Source organism: Rhinopithecus roxellana, chromosome 1 (genome assembly GCF_007565055.1).
Source record: "Rhinopithecus roxellana isolate Shanxi Qingling chromosome 1, ASM756505v1, whole genome shotgun sequence".
Classification (NCBI taxonomy): Eukaryota; Metazoa; Chordata; class Mammalia; order Primates; family Cercopithecidae; genus Rhinopithecus; species Rhinopithecus roxellana.
Window position 1 is genome coordinate 128,016,965 of NC_044549.1, and position 26,226 is coordinate 128,043,190.

General features: G+C 41.4%; 1 protein-coding gene and 1 pseudogene across 6 annotated transcripts; one reads left to right on the forward strand and one right to left on the reverse strand.

Annotated features, from left to right (window-relative positions):
* The first annotated feature begins 2 nt into the window (after nucleotides 1–2).
* Nucleotides 3–24,144, forward strand: EPM2AIP1 (EPM2A interacting protein 1). Of its 6 annotated transcripts, none has more exons than XR_749438.2 (3): nucleotides 3–2,862; nucleotides 6,232–6,314; nucleotides 23,205–24,144. XR_749438.2 is itself a non-coding variant. In XM_010376618.2 (1 exon), the coding sequence occupies exon 1, from the start codon at nucleotides 159–161 to the stop codon at nucleotides 1,980–1,982; it is 1,824 nt and encodes a 607-aa protein (XP_010374920.1). In that variant the 5' UTR covers nucleotides 48–158; the 3' UTR covers nucleotides 1,983–4,377. The 6 variants fall into 6 exon arrangements, 1 of the variants encoding a protein (XP_010374920.1); XR_004057358.1 differs by having other exon boundaries at nucleotides 3–2,741; XR_004057356.1 differs by lacking the exon at nucleotides 23,205–24,144 and having other exon boundaries at nucleotides 6,286–7,123.
* The window catches only part of LOC104672774, a 31,339-nt pseudogene continuing 22,143 nt past the window's right edge, over nucleotides 17,031–26,226 (reverse strand).

Here is a 26,226-nt window from a genome sequence, read left to right on the forward strand (position 1 = left end):
ATCCAGCCAATAGGGGCAGAGATTCCGGAGCTGGGCTTGTGTGCCTCCGCTGAGGTGATCTGTCGCAGAGCGGAGGAGGTGGTTTGGCGCTTCTCAGGCTCCTCCTCTCCCCTTGCGGCCTTTCTAACGTTGGCCCTGCTCTTGTGGCCTCCCGCAGAATGTGGATGACGCCCAAAAGAAGCAAGATGGAAGTCGACGAGGCTCTAGTTTTCCGGCCCGAGTGGACCCAGCGGTATTTGGTGGTGGAGCCTCCGGAGGGCGACGGGGCCCTGTGCCTGGTCTGTCGCCGCCTCATCGTAGCTACCCGCGAACGCGACGTCAGGCGCCACTACGAGGCTGAGCACGAATACTACGAGCGGTATGTGGCGGACGGAGAGCGCGCGGCCCTGGTGGAGCGTCTGCGTCAGGGCGACTTGCCCGTGGCTTCGCTCACTCCTGAAGAGAGAGCTGCTCGTGCAGGCCTCGGGCTCTGCCGCCTCTTGGCCTTGAAGGGTCGCGGCTGGAGTGAGGGGGACTTTGTATACCAGTGTATGGAGGTATTGCTGAGAGAGGTACTGCCCGAGCATGTAAGCGTCTTGCAAGGCATTGATTTATCTCCAGATATCACAAGGCAGAGGATCCTGAGCATTGACAGGAATCTACGCAGCCAGCTTTTTAACCGAGCCAGGGACTTTAAAGCCTATTCTCTTGCCTTGGACGACCAGGCTTTTGTGGCCTATGAGAACTACCTCCTGGTCTTTATCCGCGGGGTAGGCCCTGAGCTGGAGGTGCAAGAAGATCTTCTGACCATAATCAACCTGACTCATCATTTCAGTGTTGGTGCGCTCATGTCGGCAATCCTAGAGGCCCTGCAGACAGCAGGGCTTAGCTTGCAGAGAATGGTTGGACTGACTACGACCCATACTTTGAGGATGATTGGTGAGAACTCAGGACTCGTCTCATACATGAGAGAAAAGGCTGTAAGCCCCAACTGTTGGAATGTGATTCATTATTCAGGATTTCTTCACTTGGAACTGTTGAGCTCCTATGATGTAGATGTTAATCAGATCATAAATACCATATCCGAATGGATAGTTTTGATTAAGACCAGAGGCGTTAGGCGACCTGAATTTCAGACTTTACTAACTGAATCTGAATCAGAGCATGGCGAAAGGGTTAATGGACGATGTCTGAACAATTGGCTTAGGAGAGGGAAAACTTTAAAACTAATATTCTCTCTAAGAAAAGAAATGGAAGCTTTCTTGGTTTCAGTAGGGGCAACAACAGTCCACTTCTCAGACAAACAATGGCTTTGTGACTTTGGCTTCTTGGTGGACATTATGGAACACCTTCGAGAACTCAGTGAAGAATTACGAGTTAGTAAAGTCTTTGCTGCTGCTGCCTTTGACCATATTTGTACTTTCGAAGTTAAGCTGAATTTATTTCAAAGACATATTGAGGAAAAAAATCTAACAGACTTTCCTGCCCTCAGAGAAGTTGTTGATGAGCTAAAACAGCAAAATAAGGAAGATCAAAAAATATTTGATCCTGATAGATATCAAATGGTGATCTGTCGTCTACAAAAAGAATTTGAGAGGCATTTTAAGGACCTCAGGTTCATTAAAAAGGACTTGGAACTTTTTTCAAATCCATTTAACTTTAAACCTGAATATGCACCTATTTCAGTGAGGGTGGAGCTGACAAAACTTCAGGCAAACACCAATCTTTGGAATGAATACAGAATCAAAGACTTGGGGCAGTTTTATGCTGGATTGTCTGCTGAATCTTACCCAATTATCAAAGGGGTTGCCTGTAAAGTCGCATCCTTGTTTGATAGTAACCAAATCTGCGAAAAGGCTTTTTCATATTTGACACGAAACCAACACACTTTGAGTCAGCCATTGACAGATGAGCATCTCCAAGCCCTGTTTCGGGTTGCCACAACTGAAATGGAGCCGGGTTGGGATGATCTTGTGAGAGAAAGAAATGAATCTAATCCATAAGACTTTGTAGTACAAGATTGAAAAACTCAACAAGAATTTAATTTTAAAAGCAAAAATCGGTTTGAGTTTTCAAGTTTACTAATTTGGATTGTGAGAAAGTACCAAGTACCAGCCGTCCAGACTGATCACAATTAAAATTCTGACAGTTGCCTTTTTTTTTCATCTCAAATGGCAGCATGGGACTGAAACATGAGAATACCACCTTTTTTAAAACTTAGTTTAATGACAAAGTCATTGTCTTTTATGATATAGTTAATTTTAAAGAGATTTAGTATTAATGTGAGTTGAATTTGCAGTCTGTTTTTTAGGTGTTCTGAAGATATATGCCAAAAATTTCAGCTCTTGTTTTAATGGAGTGTTAAAATTCTGATTCATATAGTCTTAAATTATCAACTCTTTAAATGTGCTTTTGAACCAATTTGCGGAAACTCACATAGCAAGTTCATAAGTTTCTGAAAAGGAAGACCATACATACAGTGGAGGTGTTTTGTCTAACTATCAAAATGTTTGAGACTTTTTTTTTAAACATTTCTGAGTCCGAAGGTAATATTGACAAATTTCTTCCCTCTTCCCTCCCCATCACCCACCTCAGTGATACCGACATTACTGAGAGAGGAAGTCATTAGAATTACTTTTAAGTTGCTGATATAGGAGATTTCCTGCAATTTGGAGATAAGACTAATTATTGGGGGTTTTCCTTGGATTTTTTTTTTTTATAACTGGGGGCCATTTTATCAGCTTGCCTATTAAAGGACTATGGTAAGTATAGAATCTTAATGGTTACCAGTTAGTAATTATTTTTTTTGTTTTACTGTAGACACAAGTTTGGCCCTATCAGAAAGGATGAGGAAAAAAGATTTTTGCACTCCGGGATTAGGAGGTGTGAGATATTTCAGCTTTTTTGTCTTATCTGCGTGGATGTTGCTGCTGTATTTTAAAAAATCCTGCTTAAAGTAAAAACTTTGTTTTAAACTGATACAGTATCAGATTTTTTTAGATGCTAGAAATGGATTTATTCTAAAATTTGGAACTGTCGGACACGTTCTACATTTAAGATAGCACACAAGTAGAAATATTTAAAAGCAGTCTTATTCACAGATTTCAGTAATTCTGTATTTCTATTAAGATAAAATGCTTTGTGCCAAAACGGTAGTTTCTAAACCTCTGTTAACCGTGAAAAGGCAATCTTAAAGTTTGCAATGTAAAACTAATTATAAACAGGACCCAACTTATATTCATAGATCCTCTCAAGTATTATACAGTTTAAAAATTCTTGTTCCAAAGTCCTGTCTTAACTATTGAAACACCTTCCAGCAAATTCAAGGAACCAGGCTACGACTTAAGAATTTAGATGGAATTGATGTCTGGGCTATTAAAATAAATGCCATGAGAGCCTGAAAACCAAAGTTGTGCCAGTGGCTTTCAACTAGAAGCAGTAACCTGTCCTTCCAGAGTATGCTGAGAAATGTGTAGGGACACTTTTTTGGTTGTCATATTTACTCGGGGCTTCTGTTGGCATTTAAGCCTAAAGACATTCATGCCCTGCAGTGCATGGGACAGCCTGGCACAATGAAGAATTATCCCTCCCAAAATGTAGATTATTTCAAGGGATAGGGCACTTAACCACTAGAAGCAAAATTAAAAGTGCAAGGTGGACAAACTGACAGAATACTACATAGGAGAGACTAATTCCAACCTTCTAAATTTGGCTGGTAAAGTGCAATAAAGGCATTCATAAGTTCTGTTAGCTCACAATACCACCTGTAAATCAGGAATTAATAATTGAATCAGATTTAAGGGCTCTGTCCTGTTATACATATTTAAGACAGGAAAAAAGTTGTATATCGATTAGGTACTTATCAAGAATGCTCAAGCTGAGATTTTGGTTAATAGAGTAAGCTTACATATCTAGAAAAACAACGTAGTGGGAAATCGGAAAAAAAAAAATCTGCAGGTAATTTCCCAATAGCTTTGAATATTCACAGCAGAGCTTTATTACTTGAGAGAAAGATTGGAAGACCTGAAAGCCACTTCTGCTTTCTAACACCAGTTCCTTAAATACTGAAATCTTGTACATTTTGTGAAATTCTACTATGTTTTGCTTAAGGTGTTAATAAAATTAGTTTGCATCGTATAGTCATTGAGTGAGGGGGAGATATAAGCCAAGGATTTTAAATTGACCCTTAGCTATAGAGAATTTGCTATAAGCTAGTCTTGTTTGTAAAAAAAAAAAAAAAAAAAAAGGAAAAGAAAAAAAAGGTGTATTTTAGTGTTTTCTGTATTAAGTATTAAGTAATTCTGAAACTGCATGGCAGTTTTTTTTTGTTTTTGTTTTTATAAACACGGTTGTTACTGGTCCTGTTGTAGCAGTGAATATAGTTAAAATAAGTACCTTTTAAAAAAAAATGATACTCGGCCGGGCGCGGTGGCTCACGCCTGTAATCACAGCACTTTGGGAGGCTGAGGTGGGGGGATCACAAGGTCAGGAGTTCGAGACCAGCCTGGCCAACATGGTGAAACCCCATGTCTACTGAAAATACAAAAAAAAAAATTAGCTGGGCGTGGTGGTGTGCGCCTGTAATCCCAGCTACTCAGGAGGCTGAGGCAGGAGAATCGCTTGAACCCGGGAGGCGGAAGTTACAGTGAGCCAAGATTGTGCCACTGCACTTCAGCCTGGGGTACGGAGCGAGACTCCGTCTCAAAAATAAATAAATAAATAAATAAATATGTCCTTACCAGTTACTGCCCTATAGCTCATTCCTACTAGTTTTCTTGACAAATTTGTATTCTCAGTCTCCCGTATTGCTACTCAAATTGCTCTACTATGCTCACTAAGTCCTTGTTAATAGTCTTACCCTCCTTGAAACACTTGAACACTTGATTACTTTAGCTTTGAGAAGATACCATCTCCGGGTATGCTGTCTTAGTCTTTGCAGGCACCTCTTCCCTTAAGTATCTGTTCTTCGTATTTTTTTAAAAATGTGTTTTAGACTGCCTTATTCTATGTCATCTCGCTAGCTGATCTTATTTCCTTCCATGGTTTCGTTACCACTTATATGCAAATGACTCTTAGATTCATTATCTCCTTTCTACACCTTCCCTAATTGATATATCTAATTGCTAACAAATCCTCTTTGCTGTCTCAGGCACTACATGTCATTGATCTTGCCCCCAAATCCTGCTTCTCCTCTCATGTTTCCTCTTTCACTAAATGGCATTACCACTACCAACCATTCATTTGTCCTTTTTCCCAATTCTCCAATGCTACCACTTTAATTCAGGCCATTAACCTACCTAATTATAGCAACAGCCTCCTTATTAGTTTCCCTGTTTTTATTTTTATTCCTTTCTACACTACAACTAAATTGCTCCAAAAGACTTACTGAGCATATCACTGAACTGCTTTCACCATTGCTCTTAGGGTACTATACAAGTTTATCTTCATCTTTAAGGTCTCAGTATGCCACTTCATCTAGGAAACCTTCATTGATGCCCTCTAGATTAGGTGCCCTTACTCTCCATTCCTTATACATCCTGTTCTTTCCCAAACATACACTTGGCACACTTTATTGTTACTGCTTATTGATCACTGCTAGACTGTAAGCTTTGTAAGGGCAGGGACCATATAAGCCTTGTTCACTGTTATATCTCTAGTGCTTAGCACAATGCCTGGCATTTCAATAAATGTGTGGACAAACAAATATTTGTGTAGTGTTTTACAATTTTTGAAGCTCTCTCACAGTCTTATTTGACCTTCACAGTCATTCTGCCTTAGACTGTCCATTGGGTAACTTTTATTCTCATATTACTAATTGAAAAATGAAGATAAGTTCTTTGTAACTAGGGACCTCATTATTGTATTCCCAGAATTGAGTGTAGCGCTTAGCATGTGACTCAAATATTTACTATGTGAATGTTAAACAATTTGCGGTTTTCTGTGGTAAACACAGTAGGTAGTAAACTCAGGATTCACAACCAGATATACACACCAAATCCACTATGTAATACTAAGTTTGTATATCCATGTATAGAATCTTATTTTTTTTTGCCCTTTGTGAACAGTCTCATATATATATATGTGTGTGTATATATATATTTTTTTAATTTCCAAAGGAACCTACATATAGAGGGAAAAGATTGGACAACTATTTAGTGAACTAAAACAATACTTAAGTGATTAAAATGTTACGTTTAGTATTGGAAAAAGATAATGCCGCCTAAGAGTTAATAATCATTTTTCCTTTTGTAGGCATCAACACTAGGAGAAAAAGGCATACTATTTACTTGCTACTTTCCTTTACAGATGATTTTTGGCTCTTCTGGGATTTAAAAGTAAGTAAATTTAACAAAATAGAAGACTGACTTAGCCCTTCTGGTCACTATATATTCAGTTCACTTGTTTTTAATACCTGCAGAATGTCCTTATCACCCAAAGGAAGATGACCCAAAAGTGACATCTAGTTAATGTATACTTCTAAAGTTCGTTGTATTTCTTTGCCTTCTTGTTCCCATGCCTCTGTGAACTTAATTTCTGGGTAACTGAGGCTTTTCAGGCTTGGGTGGGAAAGCCACACCCTTAGTCTATTTCCTTAAGCCATTCTGACCAATTTAAGGGATTAACTAGTATAATCTTAGTTGGACTTTTAGTCTGAGGCATACTAAGTCATTCAGAGATCTTAACAGTAGGTGTCATAGTCATCCAGTGATTTGGTCCTTGCTGCAGGGTCTCACTTTGTCACCCAGGCTGGAGTGCAGTGGTGCAATCTCAGCTCACTGCAATCTCTGCCTTCCTGGCTCAAGCAGTTCTCCCACTGCAGCCTCACAAGTAGCTGGGACTACAGGTATATGCGACTACACCCAGCTAATTTTTGTATTTTTATGTGGAGACAGGGTCTTGCTATATTGCCCAGGCTAGTCTCAAACTCCTGGACTCAAGCAGTCTGCCCGCCTCGGGCTCCCAAAATGTTGGTGTTACAAGTGTGAGCCTCTGCACCTGGCTGCAAAACTGGCTTTTAATCAACCTTTTGGCTAAAGGATTTCTCTTTTTATTTGTTTTTTAAAAGATTTCTCACCGGGTGCGGTGGCTCACGTCTGTACCCAGCACTGGGAGGCCAAGGCGGGCGGATCATGAGGTCAGGAGATCGAGACCATCCTGGCTAACAGAGTGAAACCCCGTCTCTACTAAAAATACAAAAAATTAGCCAGGCGTGGTGGCGGGTGCCTGTAGCCTCAGCTACTCGGGAGACTGAGACAGGAGAATGGCATGAACCCGGGAGGTAGAGCTTGCAGTGAGCCGAGATTGTGCCACTGCACTCCAGCCTGGACAACAGAGCCAGACTCTGTCTGAAAAAGAAAACAAAAAAGATTTCTCATTTTTATCTTTTTACTAAAATATTGCCTCATCCTACCCAGTAACTACTTGAATTTGTCAATTCTGTATTCCTTTTCATTTCTGGCTGCAAACTGACCCATCTGTTCTGAGTTCATCTCTTTTCTGTACATTTTGTCAAGTGCAGTAGACAGCAACTACAAAATATTTTGTTTTTCTGTCTTTTTCTTTAGTAAAGGGTAAGATGATCTGCCTTTCAGGTTATCTCAAGGGGCAGTTTCACCTTTCCATAATATAAATTACTCTTGTGTAAATTATTTCTTCCTTCTTCTGATAGCAATTTCCTGAATGCCTTCCAGCTAACCATTAAGCCAGTGTTCAGTATTTTAGCATTTTAAAAAACAAGGGACCAATTTCTGTGTCAGCATGGGCTAGCTTGCCATTGGATAACAAAGGCAAAATCTTACTGTCTCACACAACTTTTCTATTGCAACTTGCCTAGGGTCTTTGGTTTAGATCATAGGTTGGCCATGATCAAACTATGGCCCACGGGCAAAATCTGTCTAGCTCCTTATTTGTCTAAATAAAGTTTTACTGGAATATAGCCTTGTCCATTTATTTATATCTGTGGCTACTTTTGTTCTACAATGGCAGAGTTGAGTAGTTGCGACAGAGTGTGTGTGCATCTCACAAAACCTAAAATATTTATTCTGTGACCCTTTACAAAGTTCACCAATTTGTGCTCTAAGTTGCCTTCATTCTGGGTCTCAGGCTGACAAAGCAGATACCATCAGGAGTGTGGCTGCTAACTGGGAAATGAAAAAAGAGAGTATGGCAAATCACTTAAGGACTCTCAAAGCACTTTCATTGTCCAAAGCAAATCACATAGCCACATTAAAGTTCTAGGAAGAGTGTGGTCCTTACATATACCTGGGAGAAAAACCAGAAATATTTGGAAGACACCACCACTTCTTCATTTATATGCTTGCTTCCAATATATTTTTAACTTGTTATTAAGATAAAATTTTAAAGTGTACAGATATTAAGTGTACACCTCAGTGGATTTTTATATATGCCTTGAATGCACCACCCAGGTCAAAATGTAGAATATTTCTAGCACTTCAGTAGGCATGCTTATGTTCCCCAGGCCCCCCCAACCAACCCCTTTTATCACCACTGATTAGCTTTGCCTGTTTTAAAACTTTACAGTAAGTGAAATAATTATATACACTCTTCCGTGTCATGTTCAACATTGTATCTGTGAGAGATAAGTTATATGTAGTAGCAGTTCATGTTTTACTTCTGTGTAGTAGTCCATTGTGTGACTACATCACAACTTACCCATTCTACTGTTGATAGAAATTTAGGTTGTCTCCAGCTTGTGGTCATTATGAATAAAGTTACTATGAAAGTTATCACCCTGTCTTTCAGTGAACATGTGCACCCATTCTTGGCATACTCTTTGGTATATACCCTGCTTGTATATTTTCCTCGTGTAATTTATTCTCTACACAGTAGTTCAGAGTCATCCTTATTTTAAAATACAAATTAGGCCAGGTGCAGTGGCTCACACCTGTAATCCCAGCACTTTGTGAGGCCGAAGCAAGTGCGTCACCTGGGGTCAGTAGTTCGAGACCAACCTGGCCAACATGGTGAAACCCCACCTGTACTAAAAATAAAAAAATTAGCCAGGTGTGGTGGCGTGTGCCTGTAATCCCAGCTACTCAGGAGGCTGCGACAGGAGGATCCCTCAAACCCAGGAGTTGGAGGTTGCAGTGAGCTGAGATCATGCCACTGCATTCCAGCCTGGGTGACAGAGCAAGGCTCCATCTCAAAACAAAATGTATGTGTATGTGTGTGTATATACATATAAATCAGACCATGCCACTTGTGTGTTCAAAATCACCAATGGCTTTGTATTACAATCAGACTAAAGTCCAATGTCTATCATGGCCTACAAGACCCTGCATAATCAGTACCCACACATACTCTGCACACATACCCTTTTTCTTCCTACTCTCTCTTACTTCGTATCCTTTATCCCTTTCCCTGTTCCTTCTCACTCTCCTCTGTACTAGACATGGTGCTTGTAAACTTGGGAATCAAAATTAATTATGTGGCCTGGTCCTTAAAAGAGATGGTAATCTAAGTAGATGGTTTTGACATAAACTGTAACACTGGTTTATGTTAAAATCAGTTACCCCAGTTTATACTGATGTTTAACTCCTGGAAGGGATTTAGAGATTAAAATGCAAAACTTTGACAAATTTGAGGAACATGTAAGATCTTGCATCCTAGTTCTACTAACTCTGAATTAAGAGTTTACCAATTTTTTTTTTTTTTTTTTTTTTTTTTTTTGTCTTGCTCTGTCACCCAGGCTGGAGTTCAGTGTCGTGATCTTGACTCACTGAAACCTCCGCCTCCTGGGTTCAAGGGATTCTTCCACTTCAGCCTCCCAAGTAGGTGGGGCTACAGACGCACACCACCATGCCCGGCTGATTTTTTTTTTTTTTTTTTTGAGACGGAGTCTTGCTCTGTCGCCCGGGCTGGAGTGCAGTGGCCAGATCTCAGCTCACTGCAAGCTCCGCCTCCCGGGTTCACGCCATTCTCCTGCCCCAGCCTCCCGAGTAGCTGGGACTACAGGCACCGCTACCTCCCCCGACTAATTTTTTTTGTATTTTTTTAGTAGAGACGGGGTTTCACTGCCTTAGCCAGGATGGTCTTGATCTCCTGACCTCGTGATCCGCCCGTCTCGGCCTCCCAAAGTGCTGGGATTACAGGCTTGAGCCACCGCGCCCGGCCGATTTTTTGTATTTTTATAGAGATGGAGTTTCACCATGTTGGCCAGGCTGGTCTTAAACTCCTGACCTCAACTGATCCACCCGCCTTGGCTTCCCAAAGTGCTGGGATTACAGGCATGAGCCACCGTGCCCAGCCCGAGTTTACCAATTTGGTTATGGCATTCATGATTGTTCACTTTTATGGGAGCAGAGGGCAAAGGGAGTTGGGAAAACAGTGGAATAAATCAGTAAGTGCTGATATTAAGTCCAAAATAGCACAGTCATAAGGGACCTCCTTAAATGTTGTTCCATTATTGGTACATTACTGGTTGTTCTAACTAAAATCAGTTAATAACTGAACTCTCCACATTTTTAGCAACTTTCATGTACAATTGAAGTACAAGAAACTGCATGTATTTAAAGCATAAATTTTTATTGGTTTTGACATAAACCTATGAAACCATCACAATCAAGAGTACTAATCCTAACATGAGAGCTCCACATTTATGAACTAGTTGCCTGCGAAAGATCCCACCTCGAAATACCATTGGAGGTTAGAATTTCAACATATGAATGGGGATGTGGGAGACACAAACATTCAGTCCATAGCAGGAAAATACAGGGATGTCTCAGAACCACCATTGTCTACTTTCCTCTGTGTCTGCTTTCTTATCACTTCACCTGCTGGCCAGCCTTTATGCACTGCATTGGTGTCTGTCACCACCTTTACTCTAGTGCCGCTGACCAACCGACCTAATCTCATGTGCCAATTCTATATTTGTGACCGGGGAACATGTGATCCAGTGTCTGGTGTTGTCTTTCCTGAGGCCTGACATATACCTGTAGTGAAGTAAGTGGTGGTTATGAAGGGGAGAATATCATAGTATATTTGGAAGAGCTTTCTGGTTGTAAGAAAGCAACTTGCACTAGTTTAAGGGGGACGAATAATGGAATGATTAGAGAAATACAGAAGTATCTCATGGAAGCCACATGAGGGAATGAAATTCAGTGGTCATTCAATAATTATTTCATGAAAGCCTGCTAGGCCCAAGGCACTGATCTAGGCACTGGAGATTCAGCAGTAAAGCAAGATGTGTTTCCTACCCTGATGGTTGTCTGTGATCCCTTTGCACATCTGCTTCATTCTCTCTAAAGAGTAGCTTCACTTGCTCATTTTTCTTCAAGGGAGAACATAGTTGTGACTAGCAAGATACTTTTTCCTAAAAGGATCCATAATATGTAGCTCATCCCTGTGGTTGTGATGAGTTGAGGTTGGAGACTTTATAGGAGGATTTGAACTGACAGGCACACCAAAAGTCATCTCACTAAAAGCCATCCAGTGAGTTTATTGCCTCCCAATGATCGGAGTTCTCACTGTACCCCTCTGAGTCCGAATTTGTGGAACTGAGTATTAAAGGGTCCACGGAAAGATAATTTATTCCAACTTCTTTGCAATGTAAAGAAATTGGGCCCCAGAGAGGTGGTTAAAGTTATCTTGAATTATGTAGCAGAACCAGGGAAAAAAAGCAGTTTTTTGACCTGTTGCAGTACTTTTCTCATTCTGTCATTGCTGTCATTACCTGACTGCCTTCATACCTCCATTTCTTTTAAGAAACTTTTCTTGGTGGAAGACCTCAGAATCTTCATGGTATTTTCTTTGGTTCTGACTAGCAATGGCTAAGACAGGTTATCTCTCAGTGCTTACACAGAAATCCTTTAGGAATCTAGAATTCTTTGAGATTATCAATATGTTAGATACATAATAAATATTAGAAACATTTTATATTTTGTGTGTATTATGAACTGTTTAAAAAGCACAAATATTACTTGTTTCTAGAGGATTTGAAAAAATTTATCTGAAAATAATGGAACTAGCTGGGCACAGTGGTGCATGTCTTCAATCCCAGCCACTCAGGAGGCTGAGGTGAGAGGATCACTTAAGCCCAGGAGTTTCGAGACCAGCCTGGGTGACAGAGCAAGACCCTTATTGCTATAAAAATAAATTTTAAAAATGTAAAAAAAATAAATAAATAAACATTTGAAAGGAATGGGACTGGCCAGAGCAGTTAGGGAAGAAAAATAAGGGCACCAAAATGGAAAAGGAAGGGCCAGGCACCGTGTCTCACGCATGTAACGCCAGCACTTTGGGAGGCCGAGGCAGGTGGATCACCTGAAGTCAGGAGTTCAAGACCAGCCTGGCCATCATGGTGAAACCCCATCTGTACTAAAAATACAAAAGTTAGCCAGGTATGGTGGCGGGTGCCTGTAATCCTGGCTACTCCTGAGGCTGAGTCAGGAGAATCACTTGAATCCAGGAGGCAGAGGTTGCAGTAAACCGAGATGGCACCACCATACTCCAGCCTGGGTGACAGAGCAAGACTCCATCTCAAAAAAAGAAAAATGGAAAAGGAAGAAGTCAAATTAGACTTGTTCACAGATGACATGATATTATATTTAGAAAAACCTAAAGACTTCACCAAAAAAAATAGAACTGATGAATAAATTTAGTAAAATTGTAAGATACAAAAAACAATAACATTTACACCAAAAGAGAACAATTTGGGGAAAAAATGCCATCCCATTTATAATAGCTGCAGAGAGTATTAATTATCTGGGATCATTTTAACCAAAGAAGTGAAAGATCTATACAAGGACAACTATAAAGCATTAAAGAAGTTGAAGAGGACACACACACACAAAAGAGATTCCCTGTTCATTGACTGGAAGAATTACTGTGAAAATAATAGCTGGATGAGATGGCTTGCACCTGTAATCCCAGCACATTGGGAAGCCAAAGTGGGAGGGTCACTTGAGCCCAGGAGTTTCAGAGTAGCCTGGGCAACATAGTGAGACTGTCTCTATAAAAAAATTTTTTTAAATTAGATGTGGTGATATGCACGTGCTGTCCCAGCCACTTGAGGGGCTGAAGTGGGAGGATCACTTGAGCCCAGTGAAGGTCAGGGCTACAGTGAACGATGATCATACAGTGAGCCATGATCACACCATTGCACTCTGGACTGGATGACAGAGTGAAGACCCCATCTCAAATAAAATGGCAATTCTACTCAATGCAATTTACCAATGCAATGCAAACCCTATGAAAATACCAATGACATTCTTCACAGAAATAGAAAAAAAAAATCCTGAAATTTATACGGAACTAGAAAAGACCCCAATAGACAAAACAATCCTGAGCAAAAAGAATAAAACTGAAGGCATTTCACTATCTGACTTCAAAATTTACTGCAAAGCTATATTAACCAAATTAGCATGGTACTGGCATAAAAATAGACCCATAGACCAACGGAACAGAATAGAGAACTCATGTAAACCCACCCAGCCAACTCATCTTTGACAAAGGTACCAAGAATATACAATGGGAAAAAGACAGTCTCTTCAATAAGTGTTACTGGGAAACTGGATAACTGCAGAAGAAGTAAACTCTCACCATACCAAAAAAAACAAAAAACAAAAAAACGTCAACATGGATTAAAGACCTAAGTCTGGGCCAGGCACAGTGGCTCACACCTGTAATCCCAGCACTTCGGGACGCTGAGGCAGGCAGATCACGAGGTCAGGAGTTTGAGACCAGCCTGGCCGGCATGGTGAAATCCCATCTCTATTGAAAATACAGAAAATTAGCTGGGCATGATGGCGTGCGCCTGTAGTCCCAGCTACCCAGGAGGCTGAGGCAGGAGAATTGCTTGAACCACACAGGCCAAGGTTGCAGTGAGCCGAGATCACGCCACTGGACTCCAGCCTGGGCAACAGGGTGAGATTGCATCTCAAAACAAAAAACAAAAAAGACCTAAGTCTAATGTGAAACTGTGAAACTATTAGAAGAAACTGGAGATATGCTTCAGGACAGTGGTCTGGGCAGTTTTTTTGTGTAAGACCTCAACGGCACAGGCAACCAAAGTGAAAGTAGACAAGTGGGCTTACATCAAGCTAAAAAGCAGCACAGCAAAGGAAACAATCAAACTAAAGAGACAACCCACAGAATAGGAGAAAATATTTGCAAACTACCCATCTAACAAGAAATTAGTGACCGGAATATACAAGGAGCTCAAACAAATAGAAAAAAAAATGCTGTTTTAAAAATGGACAAAAGATCTGAATAGACAGTTCTCAAAAGAAGACATACAGATGGCCAACAGGTACCTGAAGTGCTCAGCATCACTACTCGTTAGATAAATGCAAATCAAAACTACAATGAGAGGTCAGCTTACCCCAGTTAAAATGGCTTTTATCAAAACACCAGGCAGTAACAGATGCTGGTGAGGATGTGAAGAAAGGGGAACCCTTGTACACTGTTGGTGGGAATGTAAATTAGTACAGTCACTATGGAGGACAGTATGGAGTTTCTTCAAAAAACTAACACTAGAACTACCACATGATCCAGCAATTCCACTACTGAGTGTATATCCAAAAGAAAGAAAATCAGTATACCAAAGAGTTATCTGCACTCTCATGTTTGTTGCAGCATTACTCACAATAGCTCATATATGGAATCAAAGTGCTCATCAATGGATGAATAGGTAAAGAAAATGTGGATGTGGGCCAGGCACGGTGGCTCATGCTTGTAATCCCAGCAGTTTGGGAGGCCAAGGTGGGCAGATCACGAGGTCAGGAGATTGAGACCATCCTGGCTAACATGGTGAAACCCTGTCTCTACGAAAAATACAAAAAGAAAAAAATTAGCCAGGTGTTGTGGCAGTTGCCTGTAGTCCCAGCTATTCAGGAGGCTGAGGCAGAATGGTGTGAACCCAGGAGGCAGAGCTTGCAGTGAGCCTAGATGGCACCACTACACTCCAGCCTGGGTGACAGAGCGAGACTCTCTCTCAAAAAGAAAAGAAAAGAAAAGAAAGAAAATGTGAATATGGTAGATGTACAAAATACAATATTATTCAGCCATAAAAAATGAAATCCTGTCATTTGTAGCAACATGGATGGAACTAAAGGTCACCGTGCTAAACTAAATAAGCCAAGCACAGAAAGACAAATATCACATGCTCTTACTTATATGTAGAAACTAAGAATTTGGATCTCATGAAGATAGAGAGTAGATTTACGGTTACCAGAGGCCAGGAAAGGTATCAGGAGGAGGGGAGGAAGAGAAGTTGATCAACTGATACAAATATATGGTTTTATAGAAGAAATATGACCTAGTGTTTGATAGTTTACAGTAATCTTGTACATTTCAAAGTAGCTAGAAGAGAATAGCTTGGATGTTTCTAGCATAAAGAAAAGACAAATATTTGAGGTGATGGATATCCCAATTTGAACTTTGTAATCACATGTACTCCAAATCTGTGTACACCTATTATACATCATTAAAATCTTTTTTAAAGAAAGAAAGAATGAGAATGGTGCCACTTTTTTTTTTCAGTTTGTTTTGTGTTAGTTTTTTTGAGACAGGGTCTCGCTCTGTCACCCAGGCTTATGCAGTGGCATAATCACAACTCATGCAGCCTTGACCTCCAGGCTCAAGTGATCCACTCACCTCAGCCTCCTAAGTAGCTGGAACCACAGGCACACACCACCACACCCTGCTAATTTTAATGTTTTTTTGTGTGTGTGTGTGGTGACGGAATTTTCGCCATGTTGCCCAGGCTGGTCTTGAACTCCTGAGCTCAAATGATCCTCTCGCTCCCAACCTCCCAAAGTGCTGGGATTACAGGTGTCAGCCACCACACCCAGCTTCACTTTAGGTAGTTCTTTGACAACTTTTACATGTCTTCTATCTTACGCATATTGAATTAATTTCAATTTTAACAAATTTTCCTAGGGAGTTTTTCATTATGGTTTTCAAATGTATTGAGTTATTTTTAGCATTTTTTTCTCTGTATCTCAGGTTATGCTCCCTCTCTCATGGGCTTTCTCTTTTTCTTAATTAGGCTCACCACAGATTATTTTTGTCTTTTTCAAAGAATTTGTTCCTGCATTTATATATTATTATTATTATTATTATTATTATTATTATTATTTCCTTCCTTCTTCTCTTCTTTCCTTCCTGACAGGGTCTCCCTCTATCACCCAGGCTGGAGTGCAGTGGTGCAAACATGGCACACTGCAGTTTCAAGATCCTGGGCTCAAGTGATCCTCCCCCACAGCTGGGTCTACAGGCGCACACCTCCGTGTCTGCCTGATTTTAAATTTTTTATAGAGATGGGGTCTTCCTATATTGCCTGGGCTGGTCTCCAACTCCTAGGCTCAAGCAGTCCTCCTGCCTTGGCCTCCCAAAGTGCTGGGATTACAGGCATGAGCCACCACACCCAGCCTATATATCAGTATTATTATTTTCTATTTCATTGACTTCTGCTTTTTAAAATTAATTTTTCCTATTTTGTTATTTTTTATTAGATTATTTTTCCATATCCTTGAATTGAGTGTTTTTATAACTTGTTTAATAACTAATGTATCTTTATTGTACATAAAACCCGTTATAAATATAAAATAAATTTCTAAAGCCTATATTATGCCTTTTATTGCCTTGAATTATTTTTATTTTTATTTTTTATTGCTAAAAAGTCAGTGAGGGTTTATTGAGTCCCCGAACACCAGCTCTTTAAAACACTCCGACAACTGCTGTGAAGGTCACTGTGCAGGGACCCGGGGTAGGGGAGGCTGGAGCCAGATGAGATGTGACAGGTCACAGATGGCTCTCAGGCCACCTGCCTTCAGCGCCTTTTGTTTCAGGCTCTAGCCAGAAGCCCTGGGGCCTGTCTCTTGCCTCTTCTGAGACACCCTTGGGGGCCCTGGGGAAGGGAAAGCCAGTGGTGTGGTTTCCCTCTTTCAGCCTAGCAATGCCCAAACCCTTTTCCTTTACCTGGCTCCACTTGTCCCCAGATGCTATCCCCAAATTCCAAACAGCAAAATTCCTGGGTTTCCCCTTCCCATCTCAGAGTCACTTATGGCTGGAATGTGGGACAAACTCTTCTACCAGAAGGACCAGAGCGGTTACAACAGCTCAAAGGTGGGGATACTGGTGACATTGGGATAGAAATGATGGCCCGTGGCAGCGCATGCTGTTCCAGGGAGCGGCGGATCATGTAGCCCTCTCTGTTGACAAGGAAGAGGGCGGGGATGTCAGCTGTGCGCTGGGTACTGTCCTGGATCATCTCCACGTAGAAGCTGTCATTGTCAACCGCGTTGTCAGAAATGATCACGGCCCGCCCGCCATGCTCCTGGACCGCCGAGTCTTGGAGAGGAGGGAGCACTCCTCACCAGAGCGATCTGGTCCTGCATGAAGAAACCATTGCTGAGTTCCCTGCAGGCCTCTGGAGGTTCAGCGGGGACAAGGTGAATCTGCTCATACCTTGTGTGAAAGATACCACGGAAGTCCTTGGCAGGTGTGGCTGTGAAGCTGTATCGAATGTGTCCAGGACTCAGCACTTGAAAGTACAAATAATCACGGATACGGAAGCAGTGGGGAGCCAGAGCACCAGACAACATCAGCCCGCCTTGCCGGGGACTATCTCCAGGGCACCGCGTTTTCTCCTGCCTCCCAGCCACGCGTCGCTCGCTGGACTTGAGCCTGACAGCTGCCTTAAATTCTTATTTGACTGATGATGTAGATGCTGTGCTGTGCCATGTGCCACTGTGCCCTTCTTCAGCACTGAAGGTCTTATTTTTATCTCTAAAAACAATATAATTTAAAGAAATAATTCCAATCTTACCTAATTACAGTACCATTATCCCACCTAATAATAATTCTTTGGCAAAAACTAATGTCTAACCCATATTCAGATTTCACTATTTGTCTTCAAAAATGACTTTTTACAATCAATTTCTTCAAATCTAGATCCAAACAAGGTCCACACGTCATACTTGGCTACTGTGTCTCTTAAATTTCATTCAATCCAGAGGAGTCCCTTTGCCTACTTCTCATTTTTTTCCATGCCATTGTCTTGATGAAGAAACCAACTCAGTTTTGCAGAATGTGGCACTCTCTAGATTTATCTGTTTTCTTCCTTTTTGTGCTGTTGACTCTGTTCCTCTGCTCTCCATATTTCATCCAATCATGAAGGTAATTCTAAAGGCTTGATTAGATTCAGATTTAACTCTTTTGGCTACTGAAAGGGTGGTGCTATGTACTTCTTTTTGCTTTACATCAGGATCACAGACTATCTGGTCAGCCCTGTTTTAGTAATGCCGAGATTGGTCGGTGGTTTCAGGGTTATAGCCCAATCTTGCCATTGACAGGTTCCATTTGAGTGTTTCACCTGATATTTTTCATCTATTGGTCATTGTTGTCTGGGTCTGTTGTTTCATTAGGACTTAAAATATAGTTATTTTTCTAACTTTATCATTCCCTCTACATTTATTAGCTGAAAGTTTTCTGTAAGATGGAACTTTTTCTCATCAACTGCAACTATTTTGTTACCTTGAAATATAGTGTGAAGCAAGCATGCAAAGGAGTCACTGACAAGATCAATGAGGAAATTTATTTTACTTTACTGCTGAATCTCCAGTGCCCAAACCAGTGCCGGGCCCCAGGGAGCCTTCATTAAAAAATTATTGGCCAGGCATTGTGGCTCATACCTGGGAGGCCAAGGCAGGAGGATTGTCTGAGCCCAGGAGTTGGAGAGCAGCCTAGGCAACGTGGTGAGACCCCATCTCTACAAAATAGAAAAAAAGAAAATTAGCTGGGCATGGTGGTGCACACCTATGGCCCTGGCTACTTGGGAGGCCTAGGTGGGAGGACTGCTTGAGCCCAGGAGTTGGAGACCAGCCTGGGCAATATAGTGAGACCCCATCTCTACAAAAAATTTAAAATCAGCAAAATGTGGAAGCACACACCTGTATTCTAAGCCACTTAGGAGGCTGGGGCAGGAGGATTGCTTAAGCCCAGGAGTTCAAGGGTGCAGTGAGCTGTGATTGTGCCACTGTACTCCAGCCTGAGTGACAGAACAAGATGCTGTCTCAGAAAAGAAAAATAAATTGTTGAAGGCTTATTAACCTTTAATTACTGATTTTCAGAATTAGGAGTTAGTGTCTCTCTCCTCTTTTTTACTTGTGGGCTTTTAAATAAAATCTTTTATTTATCAGCTTGTGGACTTTTATCTTTTTATTTATTTTGGTTTTCAGTCATTATTCTTTTTAGTGCTTATTGCTTATATTGCCTTATCTTCGACTGGTAAGAGCTTGTTTTTTAATTTTTTTTAAGTTATGAGGTCTCACCATGTTGCCTAGGCTGGGGTGCAGTGGCTATTCACAGGCATGATCATAGTGCCCCACAGCCTCAAGTGATACTTCTGTCTCAGCCTCCCAAGTAGCTGGGACTACAGGCATGTGCCACCACACCTGATTAAATTTACTTTTGGCTTATGATATTTTCAACTTATGATGGGTTTATTAGGATGTAACCAGGTAACTATCTGGTATCTAGCCCCGGGAATGATTAGAATAGAGGAACATTGCCCCCCGGTGTGGAAGATCTTGCCAGGTAAAGGAAGTGGTTTAGAGTATGGTTTAGAGATTGGTTGGTTTGCATAGGAATGGCATGCTTACAGGGGAGTGGTTTGATATTTCTAGGAATTAGCTAGTCCTAGGAGGGGAAGTCTCTTGGGTCAATGAGGCATCTGATGCCAGAACATCAAGAAGACAGAAAATAAGGAAATACAGTTAATATACGTGGTGCCTGCCATTTCTGAACCCATGATTTCCTGGCAGGGAAAAAGGCAAGTCTCAGCTCAGGTGTAGCCGATCATACTTGCGGATGTTCAGAGGACTCATTTCAGGAGCTTCCTATTAATGGTCACTGGCTCTTTTTTTAAGCATCAGCTTGTCGAGGCTACCAGGTGACTTACTGGAGAATTCAGTCTTGGCTTTTGTGCCTGGCTTGGGTTTCTAGGGTTCCCATGTAACCAGGAAAGCCCGCCAGCCCACTAATACTGTCGGATTAAGTACTACTTACACATAGCATCTGGTTGAGTCCCCTCTCATGGATCACATGCACCACAAACACAAATAAAAACCTCAGCTTTCTTTTATGAAAGGAAAATAACTTGTAAGAATATGAAGTGAGGCCAGGCACGGTGGCTCAAGCCTGTAATCCCAGCACTTTGGGAGGCCGAGACGGGCGGATCACGAGGTCAGGAGATTGAGACCATCCTGGCTAACACGGTGAAACCCCGTCTCTACTAAAAAATACAAAAAACTAGCCGGGCGAGGTGGCGGGCGCCTGTAGTCCCAGCTACTCGGGAGGCTGAGGCGGGAGAATGGCGTAAACCCGGGAGGAGGAGCTTGCAGTGAGCTGAGATCCGGCCACTGCACTCCAGCCTGGGCGACAGAGCGAGACTCCATCTCAAAAAAAAAAGAAAAAAAAAAGAATATGTAGCGAATGGTCTGAATGGTAAGTGATAGTGAGGGGTCTCTTATGGCCTATTGATTGTGACCTTTCTCTGCTGCTCCTTCACCAACTATGCTTTACTGTTATCCCATCCCTTGAGCACAGGCTGAAGGACTGGCCATTAGTTATCTAACCTTATTAATCAGGCAGCCTACAAAACACCATTCTTAGTTGGCAGTTCCAAATAGATCTCTGTTTGTCCCTGATCTTATAGCTGCTATAGAGAAGGTATATCTTTGTCCACCTGCTACCAAATGTTAATCATTATTAAAGCTTGTAGTGGGTACCTGGAGATCTCTCATCTTTTCTGTGTGTTTGAAAATTCCATATTAAAAAGGTTGGAAAAATGAATCAAGTTTACATCCAGTAGGATGGCTACCACCAACAAAATGGAAAATAAGTGTTGGTGAGGATATGGTGGAACTGGAACACTCATGTTCTCTTAGTGGGAACGTAAAACGGTGCAGCCACTATAGAAAACAGTATGGCAGTGACTCATATTAAAAATAGAATTGCATATAAATATAATCCAGCATTTCAACTTCTGGGTGTATACACAAAAAAGTGAAAGCAAGGACTTAAACATGTTCACGGCAGCATTATTCACAATAGACAAAAGGTGGAAGCAACCCGAATGTTCATTGACAGATGAAATCATTAATAAAATTTGGTATGTACATATAACGGAATATTAATGTTGTAGCATGTATCAAAATGTCTTTCCTTTTTTTTTTTTTTTTGAGACGGAGTCTCGCTCTAGCCCGGGCTGGAGTGCAGTGGCCGGATCTCGGCTCACTGCAAGCTCCGCCTCCCGGGTTTACGCCATTCTCCTGCCTCAGCCTCCGGAGTAGCTGGGACTACAGGCGCCCGCCACCTCGCCCGGCTAGTTTTTTTTTGTATTTTTTAGTAGAGACGGGGTTTCACCGTGTTAGCCAGGATGGTCTCGATCTCCTGACCTCGTGATCCGCCCGTCTCGGCCTCCCAAAGTGCTGGGATTACAGGCTTGAGCCACCGCGCCCGACTTTTAAAGCTGAGGGCACTATCCTAAGTGAAATAAGTCAGTCACAAAAAGACAAATACTGTTTGATTCCACTTACATAAGGTTATGTACAGTAGTGAAATTCAGAGAGAAAGTAGAACAGTGGTTGCCAGGGGCTGGGGGAGGGGTAATGGAGTTTTTTTTTTTTTTAATTCTTTTTTTCAAAATTTACTTTTTACTTTTTCTTTTGTTAAAAACATTGTTTACGCTTAGCACCACTCAATGACAGATTACTGTTTAATAGAAACAGAGTTCCAGTTTTGGGTTTTTTTCTGTTTTGTTTGTTTGTTTTTGTTTTTTTGAGATAGGGCCTTGCTTTGTCACCCAGGGAGAGTACAATGGCATGCTCACAGCTCACTGCAGGCTTGAACTCCTGGGCTCAAGCCACCCTCCCACCTTATCCTCCTGAGTAGCTGGGACTACAGATGTATATCAATCACCATACTTGGCTATTTTTATTTTATGTTATTTATTTATTTTGAGACAGAGTCTCACTCTGTCGCCCAGGCTATAGTACAGTGGCACGATCTCAGCTCACTGCAACCTCTGCCTCCCAGGTTCAAACGATTCTCCTGCTGCAGCCCCCAGAATAGCTGGGACTACAGGCAAACGCCACCATGCCCAGCTAATTTTTTGTATTTTTAGTAGAGACGGGGTTTCACCATGTTGGGCAGGCTGATCTTGAACGCCTAAGCTCAGGTAGTCTGCCCGCCTTGGCCTCCCAAAGTGTGGGATTACAGGCATGAGCCACCGCGCCTGGTCTATTTTTATTTTATTTTTATAGAGACAGTGTCTCACTATATTGTCCCAGCTGGTCTCAAACTCCTGGGCTGAAGCGATCCTCCTGCTTCAGTCTCTCAAAGGAGATTACAGTCATGAACCACCACACCTGGTTCAGTGTTCCAGTTTTGCAAGATAAAAAGAGTTCTGCAGATGGATGGTGGTGATGGTTGTGCAACAATGTGAATGTGCTTAATACCACTGCACTGTACAGTTAAAAACAGTTAAGATGGTCCATTTTATGTTATGTGTATTTATCACAATTTTAGATAAAAGAATCAAGTTTAAGTACTCTATAAAGTTAAGCATAAACCTATACCATACCCGAATAATTTCACTCCTAGGTATTTACACAAAAAAATAAAAACATATGTCCACAAAAATGTTCATCGTTCAAGAATGTTCATAGCAGCTTTATTCATTATAACCCAAAACTGGGAACAAATGAAATGTCTCTCAACAGGAAATGTGTAAACAAAATAGGCTCTATCCATACAATAGAGTACTAATCTGGACACATAACAATATGGATAAATGTTAAAAACATTATTCTGAGGAAAATAAACCAGACACAAAAGGAAATATACTGGTTTTATGAAGATCAACAGCAGAAGAATCTAAACAATGGTGATAGAATCAGAGCAGTGAGGGGTGGGAGTGGAGATGGGAAGGCAGGGAGACCAAGGGTTGGGTGCATGGGGGCGTGAAGTGCTACTGACAGAAGGAACTTTCTGGGTCGATGTATTTTTTTTTTTTTTTTTTTTTTTTTTGTGAGACGGAGTCTCACTCTGTTGCCCAAGCTGGAGTGCAGTGGGGCTATCTCAGCTCAATGCAACCTCTGTCTCCCGAGTTCAAGCGATTTTCCTGCCTAAGCCTCCCAAGTAGCTGTGATTACAGGTGCCTACCGCCACTCCCAGTTAATTTTTTGTTTTTTTGGTAGACAGCCAGGATGGTCTCGATCTCCTGACCTCATGATCTGCCTGCCTTGGCCTCCAAAAGTGCTAGGATTATAGTTATGAGCCACCGCGCCCAGCTGATGTAAGTATTTATATCTTGACTGGGATGTTGGTTCCACAGGTATATATATTTGCCAAAACTCATCAAACTGTATACTTAAGGTCTGTGAACTTACTATATGTTCTTTATACCTCAACAAAATTAGTATTTACAAAAAGAGAAAGTCCTCTCCCTGCTCTCCCCTCTTCCCCTGGGGTCAATAAGGAAAGTATGAAAAAACTAATGTGGTTTTGATGTTATTCTTGTGCTGTGATGCATATAATTTATAAAACAACAGAAGATCATTTCTTGTGAACAGGTTGCTTATAATAAACCAAGGGCAACAGGTCACTGCTGACTGGCCTAGCTCCCTTAGCCAGCATCACAGGTGACTAAGAAGGAAGTGAGAGAGAGCAAGTGTAAGCTTCGTGCAGCAGGACAGTATCACACAGGGGCAAGAGACAGTTCAGGAAGGTGAGGTCATAGCTCATGAGGAAGGTTGCTTGGTGAGCAGCAGGCCTCTGCATTATCTTTGGTATCAGTGAAGAGCTGGTTTCCCTGGCAACAGGGGCCTACTTAATGAATGATGCCTGCCAGGCAGCAGGCATGAACATGTCCATAGCAAGTGTACATAGTGAAAAAAGATCTCTTCACCAAATATTCCCTTTTAGTCTACATACTCAGATCTGTTGATGGTTTACGAACAATCAGAGAATGCTGAAAGACATAATAAAAAGCTTCAGTGCCATTACCCACTTCTCTTCTCCCAATTCCTAGTAACAACCACTTGTAACATTTTATCCTTCTCCTCCTCTCCCTCCCTCTCTCCTCCTCCACTTCCTCCTCCCCTTCCCACCCCTCTCTTTCCCTCCCTCACTCCCTTCCTTCCCTTCCTTTCTTTTTCCTTTTTTTTTTTTTTTTTTTTTTTTTTTGGAGCTCCTCTCACTCTGTTGGCTGACTGTAGCTTCCACCTTCTGGGCTCAACTGATTCTCCTGCCTCAGCCTCTGAAGTAGCTGGAAATACAGGCATGCACCACCACACCTAGCTAATTTTTCTGGGTTTTTTTTGTACAGCCTCAGCCTCTGAAGTAGCTGGAAATACAGGCATGCACCACCACACCTAGCTAATTTTTCTGGGTTTTTTTTGTACAGATGAGGTCTCACTACTGGTCTCAAACTCCAGGACTCAAATGATCTGCCTGCCTCTGCCTCCTAAAGTGCTGGGATTACAGGCACCTTTTCTTTCATTAGTTATTTTGGTTTCATATATATTTCTGTATATTGCTAATTCTTAATTTATCAACTGTAGGCATTGTCTACTTATTGTTTATTATGATTAATAAGGATTCAGCTAATTGATACCACCCCATTTCTCCTTTTCTTTTTTTTTACCATAACTTCGGTTGTATCATTGGTTTTCTTTCCATTGGTTACTTTTATACATTTAGATTCTGTCCTTAAACTATTCGTTTTAGGCTGGGCGCGGTGGCTCAAGCCTGTAATCCCAGCACTTTGGGAGGCCGAGACGGGCGGATCACGAGGTCAGGAGATCGAGACCATCCTGGCTAACATGGTGAAACCCCATCTCTACTAAAAAATACAAAAAAACTAGCCGGGCGAGGTGGCGGGCGCCTGTAGTCCCAGCTACTCGGGAGGCTAAAGCAGGAGAATGGCGTAAACCTGGGAGGGGGAGCTTGCAGTGAGCTGAGATCTGGCCACTGCACTCCAGCCTGGGTGACAGAGCGAGACTCTGTCTCAAAAAAAAAAAAAAAAAAATTGCAAACTATTCGTTTTAAATTCTGTCAATTTTCACTAATGTCTCTTGACTTTTTTCCCTGACCCTTGCTTCTATCTCTTTTCCTACTTTTACCTTCTGGTTTCTGTGAACTTCACTTTGATATTTACATTGTTGAGGTTGAAAATATTTACATTCTGTTCAGAAATCATAATTGAATCCCCATGCTTTGTCTGTAGGTCGATGACATTAATTTAAAATTAATAAAAATATTAACTTGTTATGACATTATGTTTTCCTCTATAATTATATCATGACCCTAGACCTCTCAAAGGACAATATTCCTAGAAAATTGTATGATGGGCCAGGCATGGTGGCTCACGCCTGTAATCCCAGCACTTTGGGAGGCTGAGGTGGACGGATCACTTGAGGTCAGGAGTTCAAGACCAGCCTGCCCAACATGGTGAAACTCTGTCTCTACTAAAAAATTCAAAAATTAGCCGGGTGTCATGACAGGCACCTGTAATTCCAGCTGCTTGGGAGGCTGAGGCATGAGAATCACTTGATCCCAGGAGGCAGAGGTTGCAGTGAGCTGAGATCACCACTGCACTCCAGCCTGGGCGACAGAATGAGACCGTCTCAAAAAAAAAAAGAAGAAAAAGAAAAAGAAAATTGTATGATGGATTCTCTTTTCTTAAAGGACCACGGTTGCCCAAATTCATACCACATTAGTTTACTTCAAGTTTGGATCATAACTTTCCTGTCCTAGAATTTTATAATAATTTTTCCCTCATTAGGAGAAGCAAAAACCTTCTTCATGAAAGCACTGATATCTATTAGTTCCTTATTCTAAAATTTTTCAGGGTCTATTCTAGAATTCTCAAGAATATCTTTTTGGGGCATATGGACCTCCTGTTTTAATTTGAATAGATTTCTTTCAAACCCCACTCCAAGCAGTCATCCTAGGGTTTCTTTTTATTAGATTAACAGGGTTAGTACTATCATTTTCTGTTTTCTACATACTCTTCACACTTGATTTCCTGACCAACGTATTCAATTATCTCCTTCAGAAAGCATAAATAGTAGATAAACCCTGAATCCTTACAGGTGTAAGAATGGCTTTAGTTTGTCCTCAGTCTTGATAGCTAGCTTGTCTAAGTTTGAATTTCTAGGTTCAGAATTATTTTCCCACCCAACTCTGAAGGTGTGCTCCATTAATTCCTTAAGAAAC